Below are 20,709 nucleotides of genomic sequence, written 5' to 3'. Positions count from 1 at the left end.
AGCATCTCCATATGTAGTTACTGGTTTTAAACCTATCAGGCATCTTATAAACCTCTTTCCAAATTTTCAGCCCCACAAGAGAAACCCCAAATCCAGGTGGAGGCCATCTAGTTAGTAGGGGAGAAAGTCAGAATATATGCAATGACTGTTTGAGGAATGGAGGAAAGTGTCGCATGGCAACAACATTACAGAGGCATGAAAAAGTACTCCCTTTACGACGTGTTAATCCCGCACCACAATCTTCATCTTCCACACCATTAAGTTCAGGATCTTCTAGGACAACTTTTAATAGTATAGGAGTATGTGTTAGAAATCAAGAAAGAAGGCATTCTAATAATAGCATTCTTAGGCCGATAAGAAGTACACCCACTATCAATTCAAATATTTCTAGTCCTTATTTAAACTCTGAAAGCAGTCACCAGAATACCATTATAAATCCACATTCTCATTTGCCAATTCAGCATGAAAACTGCCCATTTCATCTTCTCAGGTCTGCAGGGTTAGTTCATAATTTTTGATATTTTAATGTAAAACATAGTATTGTTATGTGATTCATTTTTAAATTATAACTGCTATTACTTGAAAAAAAAAAAAAAAAAAAAAAAAAACTAATGGGGAAACACATTTACTGGTTCCTAAAACAGAATTATTCAAGTTTATATCAATATCAAAATAATTTTAGTAATGGTCATAATGAGAATATTCAGATTAAAACATCTTGGAATACTTTATGTAAGGAAGATGTTAATAAGTTCTGTTATGCAAGCAGTTAAACATAACACCATACAACATACACTGTGCTGCCACTTTATTAGGTACACTACCTAGTAGCATGTTGAGCCTCCCTTTAGCCTTCACAACAGCCTGAATTCGTCTAGGCATGGATTGAACAAGATGCTGAAAACGTGCAGGAATGGAGTACCATGCAGACATGAGTGTGTCACGCAGTTCCTTGAGATTCGACAGAGGTGTAAGCCTGCAGCGAACAGCCCTTTACAGCTCATCCCAAAGATGTTCAGTAGGATTGAGATCCATGGACTGAGTGGGCCACTGCAGCAAAAAAAAGTCATTGTCATGTTCCTGGAACCATTCCATAGTGGTTTGGGCTTTGTGCACCGGTGCATTATCCTGCTGGAAGTAACCATCTGACTGAGGATAAACTGCCAACATGAATGGATGCACTTAGTCAGCAACGATGTTTAGGTATGATGTGGCATTCAGACATGAATCTATGGGTATCAATCGACCCAATGTGTGCCAAGAAAAAATTCCTCACACCATAACACTGCCGCCGCCGCCACCACCACTTTGCACAGTAGTCGTCAGACATAACGGGTCCATGGATTCATGTTGTTTTTGCCAAATTCTGAGCTTTCCATCAACATGATGCACCAGGAACTTTGACTCGTCAAACCAAGCAACTGTTTTCCAATCCTTGATAGCCCAGTGCTGGTGTTGCTGTGCCCACAGGAGGCATGCTCTCTTGTTCTTCATTGATAACAAAGGTATGCGATGTGGTCGTCCGCTGTTGTAGCCCATTCACGACAAAGTGCGACTAGTGGTCTGTTGCAATATTTTGTTCTGTGCACCAAGGTTGTATTCTGATGTGATGTTTGACATTGAGGCCTGTCTGTTTGCTTGCACAATTCTAGCCATCCTCCTCTGACCTCTCTCATCAACAAACGATTTTCTTCTGCAGGAGTGCTGTTCAGAGGATGTTTTCTGTTCATTGCACCATTCTTGATACACCCTGAAACTGTGGTGCGTGAAAAGTTCAGGCGAACTGCTGTTTCAGAGATGCTTTGTCCAGCACGTCTTGCACCTACTACCATGCCACGTTCGAAGTCCGTTAGATCACTCCTTTGCCCCATTCCTGCTATGGTTTGTATGCTTAACTGATACTAGAAAGGTTGTTTTGCTGCATTTATATCCACAACTGTGGTCATGTGACTTGCAACGTTGTGGGACAAACCATCTGTGTGCATAGCAGGGGTGTACCTAATAAAGTGGCAGCACAGTGTATATTCTCCATAGTGGCCGAATTTTGCTTCCTGGTTACAGAAATGCCGCTGAAAAATTTTCATTGCCTACCATTTATTTGGAAAAGTACCTATGTGATTTCTTTGAAAAAAAAAATGAAAATGGCATATCTCAGACTTTGCTTTGATAATGTGAAGCATGCGACAGTTCATTAATATAATATGATTGTCACTGAACCATTGATCAGGAGGTTGTCATGTTACACACTAGTTGGCCAAAAAAGCTGTTATATACTCTTTGTTAGCTGTCTTACAGCATTCTTATTGTGTATTTTTTTTTATCTGTTAATTTCTTTTGTAGGGTGCTGCAGAACCAGTTACTGTAAATATTTGAGTACAAATTGACTTCAAGTATAAGTTGATCCTTAGTTTTTAGGCCTGGGAAAGTCAGAAAATGTGTTTTCCCGTGTATAAGCTGATAATTAGAAATTGTGCTTTGAGGGCATAGCCTATGCTGCTCAATTTTAGTTTTTGGCATTTCTTTTTAGCATATGTTTCTGCTTGTGTCAGTCTCTCATAAGTTTCTTTATAGAAATTTCAAATTTAGGTGCAAATTTAATATTTTTGTGGCTTCTGCAAGATTAACTAATTTCATATTAAAGCTAGCTTCAAGTGGCACCCATTTTTTGATTTATTGCAGCTATAAAACTTATTTTTTATGAAAGAATTAATAAAACTGGTTTTATATGATTACTAGTACTATTAATTGCACTTCTGATTAAAACAAAGGCACTTTAATAGATGTAAGAAAATCAGTTAGGATAGATGTGAGAAAATTTACTTTCAGACAAAGAGCGATTGATTTTTGGAATAAATTGTCATCTAGTATTGTGCAAGTGAGTAGTTCAAATAAATTTAAGGAAGTTTTTTTTGCTGATGCTTTTCTCCTTGCATTGTTTGCCCACTTCTATACTAAAATCAATTTCCAATTGCTGTACAATAACAAATGTAGGCATTATAAAAGTTGAGAAATGCAAGATTGTCACCTGGATTTGTTTTCCAAAACATAGTGCAACAAAAATTATTAGTGAATAGATATGCAGTAATCTATGCATTGGACTCACTTTTTAAAGAACTGAGAACAAGTTGTTTTGTCAAGTAATATTAAAAAATTAAGTTATTAACTTAAAAGTTTTTTTCCATATGTAGAAACCTTAACATGACCCCTATATAAGCAACTTCTTACTTTCTGATTTTGAAAACGTCCAAAATTCCTTGAATTATACTTAAGTGTCTACAGTAGCTGCTTAATGTTGCATGTCTCAAATGAAGTATTTTCATAATCCTGATTAACTTTGCTATGTATGAGGGAAATTGACTTTGAAATCAATTCACCATATATGTAAACATATAACGAAAAAAAAAAAAAAAAAACAGTTGTTTACACTATTGAAGTGTGTATTACTTTTTGGGTGCAGGGTCAAAGATTAGAATAAAAAGTCAGTCTCCCCTCATAAGTTGCAGTTCCTGTGTAATGAATGAGGTCATAGGTGTTTATGTATGTCCACAGAGTAGTTCTGACTTTCAGCAAAGTTTTACACAGCTTAGAAAAGAATTTTGAAAATTATCACTGGTCATATTAGACTTACGGGGTTAAATATGCTGCTACAGTTTAGCACAACATCAGTCAGCTTTAAGGCTGTTTGGCATAAACCTCCAATGTTTTGAAGAAAATTTATGAATCTAATTTTTGGCAACCAGCCTCAGAGGACACCTTATTGAGGTTTATAAAGCTCTGAGCGGTATATAAAGCTCTGAGTAGTAAAATGAAAGAAGACAATTTTCACTGTTATAGAGAATTTCTGAACTTGGGGGCATAAATTCAGATTACAGGAAAGAGGTTTAGACTAGATTGTAGGAAGTTTTCTTTAGCCAGCGAGTAATTGATTGCTGGAACAGGCTGCCTTCACAGGGAGTTGAGGCTGACAGTTTGAATAAATTCAGAGGTCAACTAGATACTTACCTGTGTGAGGAGGGAAGCATATAATTTGTGTTTTCTTATCTACTTGTTCCCCCCCCACAGCCAGTACAACAAAAGCCTGAAGCTTCCTTGCATTATATGGCTATTACTACTACTATTTATTATTAATGAATAGTAGTATTACTACTACTATTCATTAATAATAATTAAATTATTTTTTTGAGAAGACACCATACACCTTATCTTTTAGGGTGGTTTAACAATGTTAACCACCCTTTCCCTTCGGGACCCAGCTCACGAAGTCTCAGAAAATCCCCAATTCTGTTCATCATAAAAGATTGGAATGGGAAATCCAGCCATCGCAAAAAGATGTATTTGTTCAACAAGTTAACCAAGTAGTGAATAACATAAAAGAAACGCGACTTCCTAAATTGAATACACATGACAGTTCAGCTTTACGAGAACTTCGGGAAAATAAGGACATTATTATACAGAGGGCAGATAAAGGAGATACAGTGGTAATACTAGATAAACATGATTATATTAATAAGTTAGATTCAGTTGTGTCAGATACCTCCACTTATCGTGAAGTAGACCCGGCACTGTTTACCAATTTGGTCAATCAATACAATAAAACGTTAACCACGTATCGAAAAAATGACTACATTACTATGGTTCAGTTAAAGGAATTGAAGTCCAGAACATACAATATTCCTGCACTTTTCAGTCAGGTAAAATTACACAAGACTGGATTTCCTATTCGACCTATTGTTTCCTACAGGAACTCGGCATTTTCATCCTTAGCCACACATGTATATAACATTATAAAACCCTTTAGACAGGTAATACAGTTTGGGATTAAGAACTACGATACATTATTTAATAATCTTAAAGACTGTAGACTCGGCGACAATGACAATTTATTCTCACTAGATGTTACCTTGTTATATACGAATGTAAACGTTGAATACACATTAGATATTATTTGGGATATGTTAAATAAAAACTCGACACCGATTAATTATACGAAGCTACCTATTAAGGAAATTTTTCACTTAATTAAACTGTTAGTTGAGGCCAACTACATCACCTTTTGTGACAAGGCGTACAAACAAATTTTTGGATTACCAATGGGTTTGAGCCTGAGTGGCTTAATCTCAGAGATCTATCTCTCAATGATTGAGCATATACATTTGACACCTTTTCGATCCCGTATCACATACTATAGGAGGTATTTAGACAATGTTCTGGTTATTACCGATAGTAGTACTATCCAAGACATTTTACATTCGTTTAATAATATTCATTCTAGACTTAAATTTACATTGGAAAGGGAGGATACGGATACAAAGTCATTAAACTTTCTAAATTTCATGCTTACCCGGGACTCGAATAAAATACAATTTAGCATCTATCGAAAACCTACAAACACCGGTATGCTTCTACATTATAATAGCTATCACCCGTTCACCTACAAAAGATCGATTATCTTTAATCAATTTCTAAATGCGTATAAATATTCAACGACGGAATCTGCTTTGGACTCAGAAATACAAATATTAACTAGCAGATTCTTAAACAGGGGTTATTCCATTACCACAATAAACCGAATTAAGGTACAGGCCAAGGATAGGATACAAAATACTACACCAATCAACAATAGTAATATCAAAAAATACTTTATTTCTGTCCCATATGTTGAACAGTGGTACAAACAGCTTAACAGATTCTTTAAAGATACTGAATTTAAAATTGTAGCTAGGCCAATACGGAAGTTACACACTATACTGAACAATCGCTCGGTTCTTTCTGCGTTTGCAACACAAATTAATGATCTGGTATACAACATTTCTTGCGGTGATTGCGACTCGTCTTACCAAGGTTCGACGCGATTTTCCCTTAATATTCGTGTAAATCAACATGAAGCCTCAGTTTGTGCTTCTCGTTCAGCAGTGTCAGAATTAGCCTTTCATGCCATTAATGAAAAACATACTTTTTTATTTAACGAGGCCAAAATACTTAACGTTCAACGTAATTATATGCGACTATTAATTGCAGAAACCGTTGAAATTAAATTACACGAGAATTCTGTTAATGTTCAGCAGCCATATTTGATCTCCAATGTGTGGACCTTTACGTGCATGCGCGAAGACAAATAATCACTATTTAAGTTTCAGGTTTAACCCGATTCGGTAATTTTCATTCCTGTGATCATGACATACGGTCGAAAAGCATTGTCAGCTTCAGGAAGGAAAATCGTTTTGAATATTTTCGTTAGATTCTTTTAATTGCGTTAATTTGATTTTTAATTGTTTTAAATTGATTTGAATTGTGTTAAATTGATTATTTATATTTTACTCTAATGTACTGGTAAGTTGTCGATTTTTTTCGTTTTTTCCGTTTTAATTTCTGGAGGATATCATACTGAAGTGTTTTATGTACTATATTGAGGTAACTCCTCTTATTATTTTACTAATATCATAAAAGATTGAATACCACTATGCTAAATCATTGAGAATATTGTTATGGGATTTGTGTTTTGCTATTTTGAAGGTGTGTGTGTAAAGAGAGATGAAGAGCTATATAGTCATGTGGACATAGCTCTGCTTTTAGATATAATTTTGAAGAGTTAATGCTTCAGGTTTGTTCTCGTCCAAGGTTATCATGCAGTATACTACCATCATTATGGCAGAGTGAATCTTCCATAGTAAAATATGAAGAAAGATTTTTTTATCATATACAAATACAGCCGATCCTGCTATAACACGAGTTATGTTCTGAAAAAAGCGTAGTAGAAATGTGAACTATAGTATGTGCATTTTTATGTAACATTCATGGAGAGGTTCCAAAAACTATAAGTGGTTATTACTTACTCCATTTTCAAATTTACTTTTATCAATACAGTATTACATATGCAATATATATTATATACAGCACATTATGCTATGATTGGTAAAAAATATGAAAACTCAAAAGTTATTAAATAAAAATAGAGCAAGAGCTAACTAATAGAGCAAGCTTATCTGCGAAAAGATCTAAACCTCCCAAGCACTTCCTAATTCATTTCACAAATATACGTGGTCTCAATTCTAATCTCAACGATGTCCATTTCCACTTGCAGTCTGCCGAACCCCATATACTTTTTCTGACAGAATCTCAGTTATCAGTTGATTCAACTACTGCTCATCTCAGATGCCCAAATTATTCACTGTATGATTCCTTTCGCCTCAAAGGTAGTACTTGTGCATATGTCCGTTCTGATATTCCATGTCAGAGACTTGGCAATTTGAAATCTCCTCTCTTTGATCTTCTCTGGCTTAAAATCTCTCTACCACATTGTGTCAAATTCATCTGTTGTCTCTACCGTTCTCCCAACTCCACTAATCACTTGGAGCTCTTTGACTTCCTCTCTTTGCAACTTGACTTTCTCCAGTCCAACTTTCCTAACAGTGAGGTAATTTTCCTTGGTGATTTTAATGTTCACAACTCCAGCTGACTTCTGTTTTCTAGTCACACCGACCCAGCAGGTCGAGATGCTGAGGCTTTTGCAATTATTAACGATCTAGCACAGATTGTTCATTTACCTACAAGAATACCGGACAATCCTAAGCATACAGCCAATACGATCTTTTTTTGATCTTTTTCTCACAAACAACCCTTCTAAGTACACGGTCGAAGTGAGAGGTCCTTTAGGCACTTCGGATCACAACTTGGTGATTGTCTCTTCTCCAATGGAACCTTTATCTCATGGCTATTCCCAACCTCGTGTTGTTTGGCATTACAAGAATGCAAAATGGGATGACCTGCAAGACTTCTTTTCTTCTTTTCCTTGGTCGGATTACTGTTTCAAAACTTCTGATGTCAACGTTTGCTCAGATCGTGTCAGTGAAATTATTCTTGCAGGAATGGAATCCTTTATCCCACACTCCACTTTAAAATCTCGTCCTTTATCTAAACCTTGGTTTTCCAATAAATGTGCTAAGGCTGTTCAAGAGAAGAATGTTGCATATCGTAATTGGCTTGTTTCATTTTCTGCCTACACCAAAGCTCGCAACAATTGTAAAGCAGTTAATAAACAGTCCAAACTAGAGTTTGAACAAGCTAAGAGTAGAAAACTTGCTTCTTGCCCTAATGGTAGCCGAGCATTCTGGTCTCTTGCAAAAGCTATTGGCCGCAACTTTTGCCCATCTCTGCTCCCACCTCTGTCCAAACCAGATGGTTCTGTTGTCACTTCAGCCAAGGATAAAGCTGACCTGCTAGCATCCCATTTTTCTTCCAACTCATGTATTAATGATCTTGGTAAAACACCTCCCACCATTCCCAAAATGCTCCATTCAATGCCTCCTGTGGTTTTCCGTCAAAAGGATATCAGAAGGATTTTGATGAATCTTGATGCTAAGAAAGCTCCAGGTCCCGATGGTATTTCTCCACTTGTTCTCAAAACCTGTGCTCCTGAACTTGGCCCCGGGTGCCAAGCGTTTCCGTGGCCAAGCGATTCTCGTGCGATTAAAGAGCGTTTTTTGGTAAGCGACTAGGTTCTCTTTTGTTTTCTCCCTTACTTATTAAACCTTTTCGTTAAGTAGCTTCATTTTCTTAAAAACACTTAAGAAGTGAGCCCAGAAGAAGGAAAGCACCTTTTTCTTTAATTTAGTACTTCTACTAACTAAACTAACCTCTACGCTTGGCCACAAGCGGCACTGCTCCTGCCTCCCCGTGGCGGGGCCGGTAACCTGGGTGGTAAAGGTAAACCCCCAGGGCCAAAAGGAGCTAATATGGATACAAATAGTTATCCCCCTTTAGAGCCATTGAGCTCAAGACAAGAGACTTCTGAAATTGACCATGACTGTGTTCACCCAAAAAGGCTTCGAAGGGAAGCAAAATGTCAAAATGATATACCGAATTTCTTGGTGGTACATTCGTTATCTGCCCAACCTGTAGGCAAGTTATCACCATTCTTGATACAGAAGTGTTTAGAGTCTATTGCAGGGTCACCAAAAATGGTGAAGCGACTACAATCCGGAGACCTCCTGATCGAAACAGCCACCTCAAAACATTCTGAGCGGCTGTTAAATACAACATCTTTTGGGGGGCTAACAGTATCCGTTACTCCCCACAGAACCTTAAATTCATCAAGAGGTGTGATCAGTGAGTGGGACCTAACTTCAGTCTCCGAAGAAGAACTACTCCAAGAACTTAGTAGTCAAAAGGTAACAAGTGTAAAAAGAATCATGACTAAAAAAGATGGGAATCTAACTCCAACTAGAACCATCATTTTAACATTCAGTACTCCAGACTTACCATCCTCAATCAAAGCTGGCTATTTGAATTGCCGTATTAGACCATATATTCCGAATCCCGTTCGTTGCTTCAAATGCCAGAAATATGGTCATTCACAGCAGGCATGTAGAGGTGACTCCATCTGTCCCATATGCGGATCTAAAGACCATACTCAAGCTGATTGCTCAGTGGCAACCCCTGCGTGTCCAAACTGCAAGGGAAGTCACCCTGCCTTTTCCAAATCTTGCGAATTATGGATTACAGGGAAAAAAATTCAAAAATATAAAGTAGAAAATAAAGTTACGTGTCCTGAAGCACGTAGGCAAGTTATGTTGAACATGCCTAGCAGTCGATCCTACGCTGTTCGCACTAGAAACTATGTATCTACTGGAGCACAAACAGATGTATCAATCCCGCCTAATACCTCAATGGCTAATTGGCTTAAATCTACCCTTTCAAATTCAAAAAAAAGAAAATCCTCAAAATAAAACTAGCGAAGCTACAAATACCCCAATCAGTATCCCTAGTGATACTCCATCGGTCCCATATGACACAGAGCAAACGAAATCTGACACAGGTTCAAAACAAATGGAAACTCCTACCAACAGTGTGGAAGTAGATGAGCGTTTAGATAATGGGGAACCCATTTTGGAACTCCATGCAAATGACACCATGGATTCAGTACACCCCTATTTTCCGAAAAAAGATAAAATAAAACAAGACAGACCGAAATGCTCCACTTCTAAAAAACAGTCAGACCAATCGAGCACAACTAAACTCAAATAATGTCTAATATCATACAGTGGAACTGCAGAGGACTAAGAAGCAATTCTGACGACATAAAAGATTTACTGATTAAATATAATCCGATAGGAGTATGTCTACAAGAAACTTTCTTATCATCTCAAGCTTCACCAAAATTTACAAACTATACAATATATAGAAAAGACAGGATTTCGGAGTCTCCTGCTCGCGGAGGAGTAGCTGTGCTTATAAAATCAAACATACCGTCCAGGCAAATTCAATTACAAACTAGTCTAGAAGCTGTGGCAGCACGTATTTCAATCGGTATATCAATTACCCTAACTTCTATATATATATCCCCTTCTCAACCATTGTCAAATACAGAACTTGATAATTTGGTTATGCAACTACCATCTCCAATCTGCCTTTTTGGTGATTTCAATGGCCACCATCCATTATGGGGGTCGCCTGCGATTGACACAAGAGGCAAATTAATAGAAACATTCATGAATAATAACAACCTAACTATACTAAATTCTGGATCTCCCACTTATATTCACCTATCTACAGGATCTACTTCTGCAATAGACTTGTCAATCTGCTCACCAGCAATTTTCCCAAGTATGACATGGTCATTGCTAAACTATCCTCTAAACAGTGATCACTTCCCAATCCTTTGCTCATTACAAACACGAGTAACTGCAAATCTCGAGCACCGATCCACCTGGAAGTTCAAGAAGGCAAACTGGGAGAGCTACTGTACCCAGGTCCAGTTAGACAGGAGTTATGTTCAGCAACATCCAATTGAAGACGTAACTAACTACATTACCAATCAGATAATGAATGCAGCAAAAAATTCAATTCCGAAGTCACGACCCCACAAGTGCTCCCACCATAACAACTGGTGGAACACAGATTGTTCGAATGCCAAGCGTGAGAAAAACCGTGCTTGGAACAAATTCCGTAAGTTTCCTACAACCAGTAATCTGATAGAATACAAAAGACTTAAAGCCAAAGCAAGGCAGATTAGGAGAAAAGCCAAGCGTGACTCCTGGATCTCATTTGCCTCAACTATCACCAAAGACACTGACCCACGATTCATTTGGAGAAGAATTAAAGCGCTAAATGGAAAATTCACTCGACCACCCTCTCCAATACTCTGTTGGAATGGAAAAGATCTCTCGGCACCTAAGGAAATCGCCAATGCGCTAGCAGAATCATTTTCTTCAATATCTGCTTCTGCTTCCTACTCCATCTCCTTTCAGCGCATCAAGGCAGATGCAGAATGCCGCAAAATTAACTTTTCCACACGGCTCTCACTTCCATACAATCAACCATTTAATATAACAGAACTCAAAGAATCCTTAAATAAATCTTCAAATAGTGCTGCCGGCCCAGATGACGTACATTACATCATGCTAAAACATTTACTTGAAGAGGACTTACGTACCCTATTGATCTTCTATAATCGAATCTTCTCAGAAAATGATTATCCACTTCCGTGGTGTCATTCTCACATACTTGCCATACCAAAACCAGGCAAAGACCCTTCTTTGGTTGAAAATTATAGGCCAATATCCCTCACAAGCTGCATGGGGAAAATTTTTGAAAGAATGATACATACGAGGCTTACCTGGATCTTAGAAGCAGAGAACCTTTTAACAGATCATCAGAGCGGCTTTCGTAAGAACAGATCCACTCTTGATGTCCTTATCAAAGCTGAATCGAATATTCGGAATGCCTTTGTCATGAAGCAACATCTAGTCATGGTCAATTTAGATATTCAAAAGGCATTTGATACTACCTGGCGACATGGTATTATTATGGACCTTTATCACCTAGGACTAAGGGGTCATCTCCCTCAGATAATTCAGAATTTCCTGCGCCACCGCTCTTTTCAGGTCCGTTATCAGAACGTACTCTCTACACCCCATATTCAGGAAGAAGGAGTACCACAGGGATCTATACTCAGCGCAACATTATTTGCAATTCGAGTCAACAGCATAAGTAGAGACATCCCCAAAACTGTGGAGGCTTATATGTACCCGGATGACCTCACCATCTCCTGCCAATCTCAAAGCATGAACACCATTGAGCGTCAACTCCAACTTGCCATTAACAGAATTGAATCCTGGATGTCACGCAACGGATATCGACTAGCTGAACAAAAGTCTACCACCACTCACTTTTGTAAGAAACGTGCTGTCCACCACGATCCTGAATTAGGGCTAAACAATTGTCCAATACCAGTAGTAAACAGCATCAGATTTCTCGGTCTGATATTAGATAGTAAGCTGAACTTCCAAGCACATATCACATATCTACGAACCATTTGTCTAAAACAGTTGAACATGCTTCGATCAGTCTCATCCATGTCGTGGGGAGCTGATCGGTACTCCTTACTTCACCTCTACAAATCTCTGATCTGTTCACGCTTAGATTATGGTTCTCCCGTATATGACTCAGCTAGGAAAAGCACATTAGATCGGCTAAATGTCATCCAGCACAGTGCCCTGAGGACTGCTCTGGGCGCATTCAGGACTTCTCCCATGCAAAGTCTTTATGTTGAAGCCCACGAACCGCCATTACATCTTCGTAGGAAAACATTATTGCTTTTCTATGCTTCTGAGATCCAGAGTCTTCCATCGCACCCCAGTTGGGAGTATCTTTATCACACTCAGTGGGATTCTTTTTATGAGAATAAGCCACATGAAAATCGTCCTGCTTCACTCAGGATCAAAGATCTTATTCAGAGTTGGAATATTAATTTAGCTGATATTTGTCAGAACACAACTGCAACTGTTCCACCCTGGACGTATGTTTGTGCCTCACATGATACACATTTTCTCCAGTGGGGGAAGAATGTCATACCTCCCAATAACAAGAGACAGTTGCACTCAGCTCATGCTACCCTTAACTCCGATGCCTGTAAAATATATACCGATGGGTCGAAAACTGATAGTAAGGCAGGTGCTGCAGCTGTTTTTCCTACATGTACAATTTCAGCCACACTACCTTTATCATGCAGTGTCTTCACTACTGAACTTTATGCCATCAAGTTAGCACTTAATAAGATTATTGAACTTTGCATCTCACCCGCAATAATTTACACTGATTCCCTCAGTGCTATCTATGCTATAAGGAAGAATTTCTCCTCTTCTCATCCTACATTGAAAGAAATTCATTCCCAACTATTTTCCTGTGGTGCGTCCAATCAGTCAATCAGCTTTTGCTGGATCCCTGGCCATTCTGGCATTCCGGGAAATGAAAGTGCAGACTTTGCCGCTAAACATCCTCAACCCACTCTCTCACAACATCCTCAGGTTCCATACACTGATTACAAGTCTGTAATTCGTAAAGCATGTTATAATAACTGGTCACAGATATGGAAAAGGAGTACTAACAACAAACTTTACCAAATAAAACAAGAACCAAAGCTGTGGCTCTCTTGCTTCAGACCAAACAGACGTGAGGAAGTGGTGTTGGCAAGGCTAAGAATTGGACATACACATCATACCCATCTCTACTTGCTATTGGGAGAAAGCCCACCTCAGTGTTCATCCTGTAAGAGTCGGCTTACGGTCCGCCATTTTCTGCTTGATTGTCCCTTGCATTCAACCATCTGGTCAAACACTTTTCAATCAGTTTCCAGGCTTAATGTATCACCTGATTTATCTCATATCCTAGGAAACAATGCAAATATTGAAGAACTTTTAATATACTTAAAATGTATTGGCCTATACAAAAGTATATAATTTAACAACAATAAAGATAGGGTCATGAAATTAAACGATAAATAGACACAATTTGGCCTCAGTTGCCCTTGTGTCTTTAAACCCAATAACAACAACAACAACAACAGCTCCTGAACTTACTCCTATTCTTTGCTGCCTTTTTTCACTTTCTTATTCCAAAGGTGTTTTTCCTTCTGCTTGGAAATTTGCTCATATTCAGCCAGTTCCTAAAAAGGGTGACAAATCCCTCCCATCCAGTTATCGTCCAATTGCAATTACTTCTACTCTTTCTACAGTAATGGAGAAATCAATTAACCGCCAACTCTTAAACTACCTAGAAACCTTCCGTCTGATCAACGATTGCCAGTATGGATTCCGTCAGTGTCGATCCACTGGTGATATTCTGGCTTATGTTACCCATTTATGGACTAATTCAATGGAAAGGTTCGGTAAAACACAAGTAGTTGCTCTTGACATCTCAAAGGCTTTTGATCGTGTTTGGAATAAAGGTCTTCTAAACAAGCTTCCATCTTATAGTTTGCCAACTGTTTTTAGTAATTGGTTATCCAGTTTGCTCTGTGATCGCTCACTGAGGGTGACGGTAGATGGCTCTCTGTCTTCTAACTTCTCCACTAATGCCGGTGTCCCCCAGGGTTCAGTTCTTTTCCTCTTGTATATTAATGACCTTCTTCCATTGACTGGAAATCCTATCCATAGTTTTGCCGATGATAGCACATTGCATTCCACTTTCCATTTTGAGAAACCTTGTCCTGCTCAATCAGCTTCAACTTCTCGAAAATCTGCTACCAATTCCTTAAATGCTGATCTTCAGGTAATTCTCCATTGGGGCAAAGACAACTTAGTTGATTTCAACCCTTCTAAAACTCAGTCTTGTCTTATATCTCGCAAAAAGGATTCTTCTGCTCCTATGCTTATCTTTAGTGACACTCCGATTTCTAGGCAAAATGATATATCTCTTTTGGGGATTACCCTGACTTCTGATCTCTCTTGGCACAAGCACATTACAAATATTGCTTCCTCTGCATCTAAAAAACTTTGTTTTCTCTTTCGCTCTCGGCGTTACTTTTCTTCCAAATAGCCGCTCACTCTGTATAAATCACAAATCCGCCCTGCCATGGAATATTGTTCCCACATCTGTGGTGGTGCCCCCAAAACCTCTCTCAGGCTTCTTGATTCCATTCAGAAGAGGGCAGTTAGGTTAATTAATGATTCATCTCTAACAGAGTCTCTCCACTCCCTTTCTCATAGACGCATTGTTTCTGCTGCATACCTCTTCTACAGATACTTCCATGGGCACTGTTCTTCTGAATTGGCTTCTGTAATTCCCGCTCTCTCTTTCAAAACAGTCCGAACACATGCCGCCACCAGCCAACATCCATTTACTGTCCAACGTCAAACTCACAAAACCAACTTTTCATCTTCCTCATTTATTCATTCAACTGCTGTTTTCTGGAACAACCTTCCTTCATATGTATTTCCTGAAAATTATATTCTACAGAAGTTCAAGTCCAATGTCAACAAATATCTTCTTTCGTCTTCTCAACCTCCAACCCAAGCACGGTATTAAGTACTATAGGTTTTAATACCTCTTGGGTTTGGGGTTCACATAAAAAAAAAAAAATATATATATATATATATATATATATATATATATATATTATATACAGCACATTATGCTATGATTGGTGAAAAATATGAAAACTCAAAAGTTATTAAATAAAAATAATAAAAATTTATTGAAATAAAACAATGAGCAGTTTTGTTTTTGATGGCTAATTTTTCAGTTGGAGGAAGGTGCGTGTGTGTGTGTGTGGGGGAGTTGCTTAGTTTTCTCCCTCTTCTTCTAAAGTAAACCTGTAACCAGTCATCAGATCAGCCAATAATTTTTTTTCAATGAACAGCTTCTTTTGACTTTCAGAACCTTGTTGAAAATCATTTTCACCAAAACTTTAAAACTTTTATTTTTATTTTGATAGTTATTTTATTGTTTACTTTATGGGCAGTAAGAATATTTGTGTATAGGAAATGTATATAAATTTTTATTCAAAAAATAAAAAAAATTAAAATAAAATTAAGCTTGAGACAACCATAAACTGAAATGATGCTAATGAGAAAGAATAACATGACATTGCGTGGGTTTGGTGCACATAATGGCAGAAAATGTGTTAAATAAATATGCACGTAACTTGAAATGCACATTGTAAGTTGGCAAGTTATATATGTGCTGTATTTGATAGTATGAACCAGAGCTGTAATGCTCAATACGTTCTACATTGATATCAATATTTGTAAAATAAGAGAAGTTTACCTCAATATAATACGTAGAACACTTCCGTATAATACTCTCCAGCAATTAAAATGAAAAAATCGAAAATCTTACATTACAGTAAAAATAATTAAAAATCAATTGAACACAAAAGAAATTTAACAAAAAAATTGCAAAAAGATTTTCCTTCCTTTCCGTGCATTGATTTTTAATTATTTTTTACTGTAATGTAAGATTTTCGATTTTTTTCATTTTAATTGCTGGAGAGTATCATACGGAAGTGTTCTACGTATTACATCGAGGTAACCTTCTATTATTGTTTGCTATTATTATTACAAATATGTGCTGTATATAATTTATGCAGTAAGTTATACATCTTTTCTCAGTAAATTCCATTCCTTCAGCTTAGATTCCAGCTCTGCCTGTGCATTAGGTAGATTGAAATCATGCATGCTGGAATGGATAGTTGCTATTGTATTTTCTTTTTGTAATGACCAAGTTTCTGCAGGAACAGGTAGTTTGTGTCTGTGGCATAATGGCTGACTGGATATTCTGATACCGAATGTTTTTTCTGTCCCCTTTCCATCCTTCAGTTTGATTGTGCAAGAGATAGCCATTATTTTCATGATTGGTTAACTCCCTCTTCCGTGGGAACAGCAAATGGAAATGATATGATACTTTATATTTTAACCAGCTTCTGAGATGTGAAACACAATTAGTGTTTTATCTCAGAAGATGGTTAAAATATGAGGGTATTTCTATTGAAAAATTCTAGGTGCACCACTGTGTACAGTAGTTGAGAAACTACCAGAAACTGGCCATTACAGCAAGACCTAGAAAGCTTCTAGCTCAAGAACTGAACAAGTGGTGCAGCTGGACTTCTCAATGAGCAGTCTAACCCAGTGGTCTCCAAACTTTTTGGTCGCGCACCCTTATTTTACTTAAAAGGACTAGCATGCATCAAGGAATAAAAAATAAAATATATAAGTTTAATTTTTTTGAATTTATAAATCATTTACATGGAAGGCACTACATCTAAAATCACATTTATAAAATCATATATAATTTTAAAAGATCACAAAAAAAACCACAAACAAAATTAAATTGAAGTTCAAGCACAAAATGCTATGAAATCATTAATGTAAAAAGTGTAGTAAATGTGATGTAATATAATTTGTTTTATTTATAAATAATTTACATGTTATGTATTATATCTAGAATCACATATAATTTGAAAAGATCACAATCTAAATCAATACAAAATGAAATTGAAATTAAAGCACTCAGCTCTGATGCTCGAAGATCTGGTTCCAAGTTAAGTTTATTTCTAAACGTGGTTTTAATAATAGTCATTACACCTCACATAGGTATATTCAGTGGCATATCCAAGTATCATCGTAAGGGGTGGGCATGGAAACCAGGCTTTTGAGTTTTTTTAGAATGCCTCCTGCATTCTTTTTCTTTAATTTAAAATTTTTGGTTAAGGAATTGCATATGCTCACCCCCGAATACACCCTTGTGTACATAGATCCAAACGGAAGGACTGCATTGCTCGCTCTGCTTACCAAATCATCCGCGGATCACCCCATGGATCATCTCATGCACCCCACTTTGGAGACCACTGGTCTAACTAATATGAATAGATCTAAGTTTGTGAAACTAAAATATGAAATATCTTGCAAACTGAGGTTGCTAGGAAAAAAATAGCATTAAAAAATTCACTGTCCACCATAATTCTGTTGAAAAAGTTTTTCATTGTTGTTCAATATTATTAACTACTTACAATTACTGGGAAACACAGATAAGATATATGGTAGCACCTACTTAAATATTTCTAGCTAATTCAAACATAAACAGACAGATTATTCAAAATGACTGTAAAAAGATATATATGGGATAGGGCAGGGAAATGGGCTATTTTAAAAACTAGTTTTATGGGTACCAGTGTGGTGGGGAGGCTTGTCTCACCTGGCCTACTCTTGTCCGCATGCCATGGAACAGCTTTTGCATTAGGGCATTTTACAAAAACAACAGTTTATGAGGCTGTTCAATATTTATTCACTTTAAGCTTAAGAAACAAGGTGCTGTACTGTGTGCTCATGTCATGGAATAGCTTTTGCCATCGGGGTAGTTTACAAAAACAACAGTTATGAGAATGTTCAATATTTATTCACTTTAAGCTTAAGGAACTAGACCCTGTACTGTCTGCTCATGCCATTACAACTTCTTAGTGGAATAAGAAGCACCTGTGCCCCTAGAAAACATTGTAGCTGTCAGGACTACTTTCATACAGAGTCCAAAATGTTCTGTATATCATTATGCACAGTCGTTGAACTTATATGATGGGAGTGTATGGTGAATATTGCGCCAGGACTTAAATTTCTATCCTTACCAGGTACAGGTACTGCAAGAATTAAAATTTTGCAATCTCCTTATCTGTTAAAATTTTTTCAAGAAATGTTAACTCAAAATGGATCAGGTTAAAGAATTTATTCACAATCTGTGGATTGTGAGTAAGTTTTTTGTGGATTGTTTTACACTTGTAAGTGTAAAAGGCACCTTGAGAGTAATAATGGAACACAAAGGAATGACACTGCACTTGTGTTATTGGGCCAATTTAATGAAGGATGCACTTGTGCATGATTTGTAACGGTGTGCTGCTGTGAATCTACAAATATTACATAACTGTAATTATTCAAAATTTGCCTATACTCATATGAACTTTTTTACTCAAAGTTGCATCAGAAATCAGCTCCTGAAGTTATGCCATATCTTAATGAATCACCCTGTATAGTTGTTATTGTTGTTATTTGGTTTTTAGGAGCATTAGCAACTAAGGTCATATTGCTCCGGGGATATGCGGTGGTCATTCCCTGACCTTTCTGCATCCTCCGTATTTGGTGGTCACGGGCTCAAACCCCAGTCTAATCAAGAAGCGTGTGCTACGCACTGCTGCTCCTGCCCACCTGGCTACGGAGGCGCCGCCCTATATAGATGCATATGCTACAGAATCCATGCATAGTAAACATTCATATATTTATACATATGTGTGTATGTGCAAAAGGTTAAGTTTTAGACAGTCAAAGATACCTGTGGAAAGAATGTTTAATAAGAGATCTGAAATACTTTTAATGATATTTCTAATAGATGATTATGCATTTTATTAAATTAATGCCATGTTTCACTATCCAGTAGGTGTAAAACTGTTTTCTGATTTTGTGTGATTAATTTAATTTTGTGTTTTTATATGAAAAATAATATTAGAAGATGGCAGCTGCTTGCATTATGTTTGGGAAGCTACTGACAATTAGAAGAAAACAATTTTTTGTCTATGGTAGATTAAATAAATTAAATAAATTTTCTGTTTATACTCCGGGACAACCAAATGGTCAGAGGAGTTCACTAGATAGACAGCATACAAGAAACAGCACTGTGTTCAGCAGTCACGGGCTTGAACCCCGGTCACTCAAGGCACGTGTACTTATGCACCCGCACGCCTGACGACTAGGCTACAGTGGCCTGGTTTGGTTAATTTAATTTTAGGTTTCGTTAATTTAATTTTAACCCAATGCTGGGTGCACAAAGTTATAGACTCCAGGGCTGGCTTAAGAGGTAAGCCAGTGTGCCATTGGCTCAGGCTGCTGAAGTTTATGGGGTGGGACACAAATTTACAAGAGCAACAGAAGAAAATCACTGAATAAAAAAGTAAAGTTTTAAAAAGGACTTTTCTGTATAAGAAATTAGGGTCCAGATTTTTGACCATTGGAAAAAACTATTAAAGCAAATTTATTTGCTTTAGTAGTTTTTTCTTTCTTAATTGTTTGGTATAATATATAACAAACTAATGTATTACTAATATAGGCCTAATGACTTGAATGAGTACAATGAACAATTGTACAGAGAAATAGAGTGGGCCAGTAAATCAGAATGTCTTATAATGGGGGATTTTAACTTCCCAGATATTGACTGGAACTTGTGGGTTGGTCACTCACAAACTAGTCAGACTTTTGTGGATTTATTGGATGATTGTTTTCTGCAGCAGCATGTTCGAGAGGCAACCAGAGAAAGTAACACTCTTGATCTGGTTATCAGCAGTGATCATTCGTGTATTAAGAATTTGCAGATAAAGGAACCACTAGGTGGCAGTGATCACAGTGTGCTGAAGTGGGATTTACTCAAAGAGGTAACTACCGTCAGGGGTAAAGGAAAGGGTTTTTGCTTCCGTAAAAGGGGAGTACAGTGGTCTCAGACAGTTTTAAATTCTGTACAGTGGGATCAACTGACGATGTTACCAACAGTAAATTCTAAGTGGGAAGCATTCAAGGAATTAATCGTGGAAGCTACTAGACTTTATATACCGATTAAGAAATATAGTTCAAGGTTTAGGCCTAAATGGTTATCAAATGAACTAATGAGACTCGTGACAGAGAAGAAAAATGCATGGGATGCATATAAATTATCAGGTGACGCAGAAGCCTGTGGCAGATATAAGCTAGTCTGTAATCAGGTCACAAAGGAGGTTCGGCAGGCGAAGGCGGATTACGAGAAATCTTTGGCAAAAGATGCTAAGAAAAACAGCAAGGATTTCTTTACTTATATAAACTCTAAAAGGAAGGGGATGAATGTGATTGGTCCACTTGACATTGATGGTTCGACTGTTGATGATCCTGCTCAGATAGCAAACAAACTGAATGAGTATTTTGCATC

General features: G+C 37.3%; 1 protein-coding gene across 2 annotated transcripts in view; it reads left to right on the top strand.

Annotated features, from left to right (window-relative positions):
• LOC150075159 (cytoplasmic aconitate hydratase-like) overlaps positions 1-20,709 on the top strand; it is a 289,211-nt gene that overhangs the window by 47,084 nt on the left and 221,418 nt on the right. Inside the window, exon 5 of one of the 2 annotated variants that reach the window (XM_090388696.1) lies at positions 71-499. The exons of the other annotated variant lie outside the window; for it this stretch is intronic. Coding sequence (XP_090244822.1) covers positions 71-499 — 429 coding nt within the window. The remainder of the gene's footprint in view (positions 1-70; positions 500-20,709) is intronic. 2 annotated transcript variants of the gene reach the window in all.

Source organism: Mastigoproctus giganteus, chromosome 14 (genome assembly GCF_048544385.1).
Source record: "Mastigoproctus giganteus isolate SK-2022 chromosome 14, ASM4854438v1, whole genome shotgun sequence".
Classification (NCBI taxonomy): domain Eukaryota; kingdom Metazoa; phylum Arthropoda; class Arachnida; order Uropygi; family Thelyphonidae; genus Mastigoproctus; species Mastigoproctus giganteus.
Note: the sequence above shows the minus strand (reverse complement) of the source record. Positions and strands in the feature narration are given on the sequence as shown.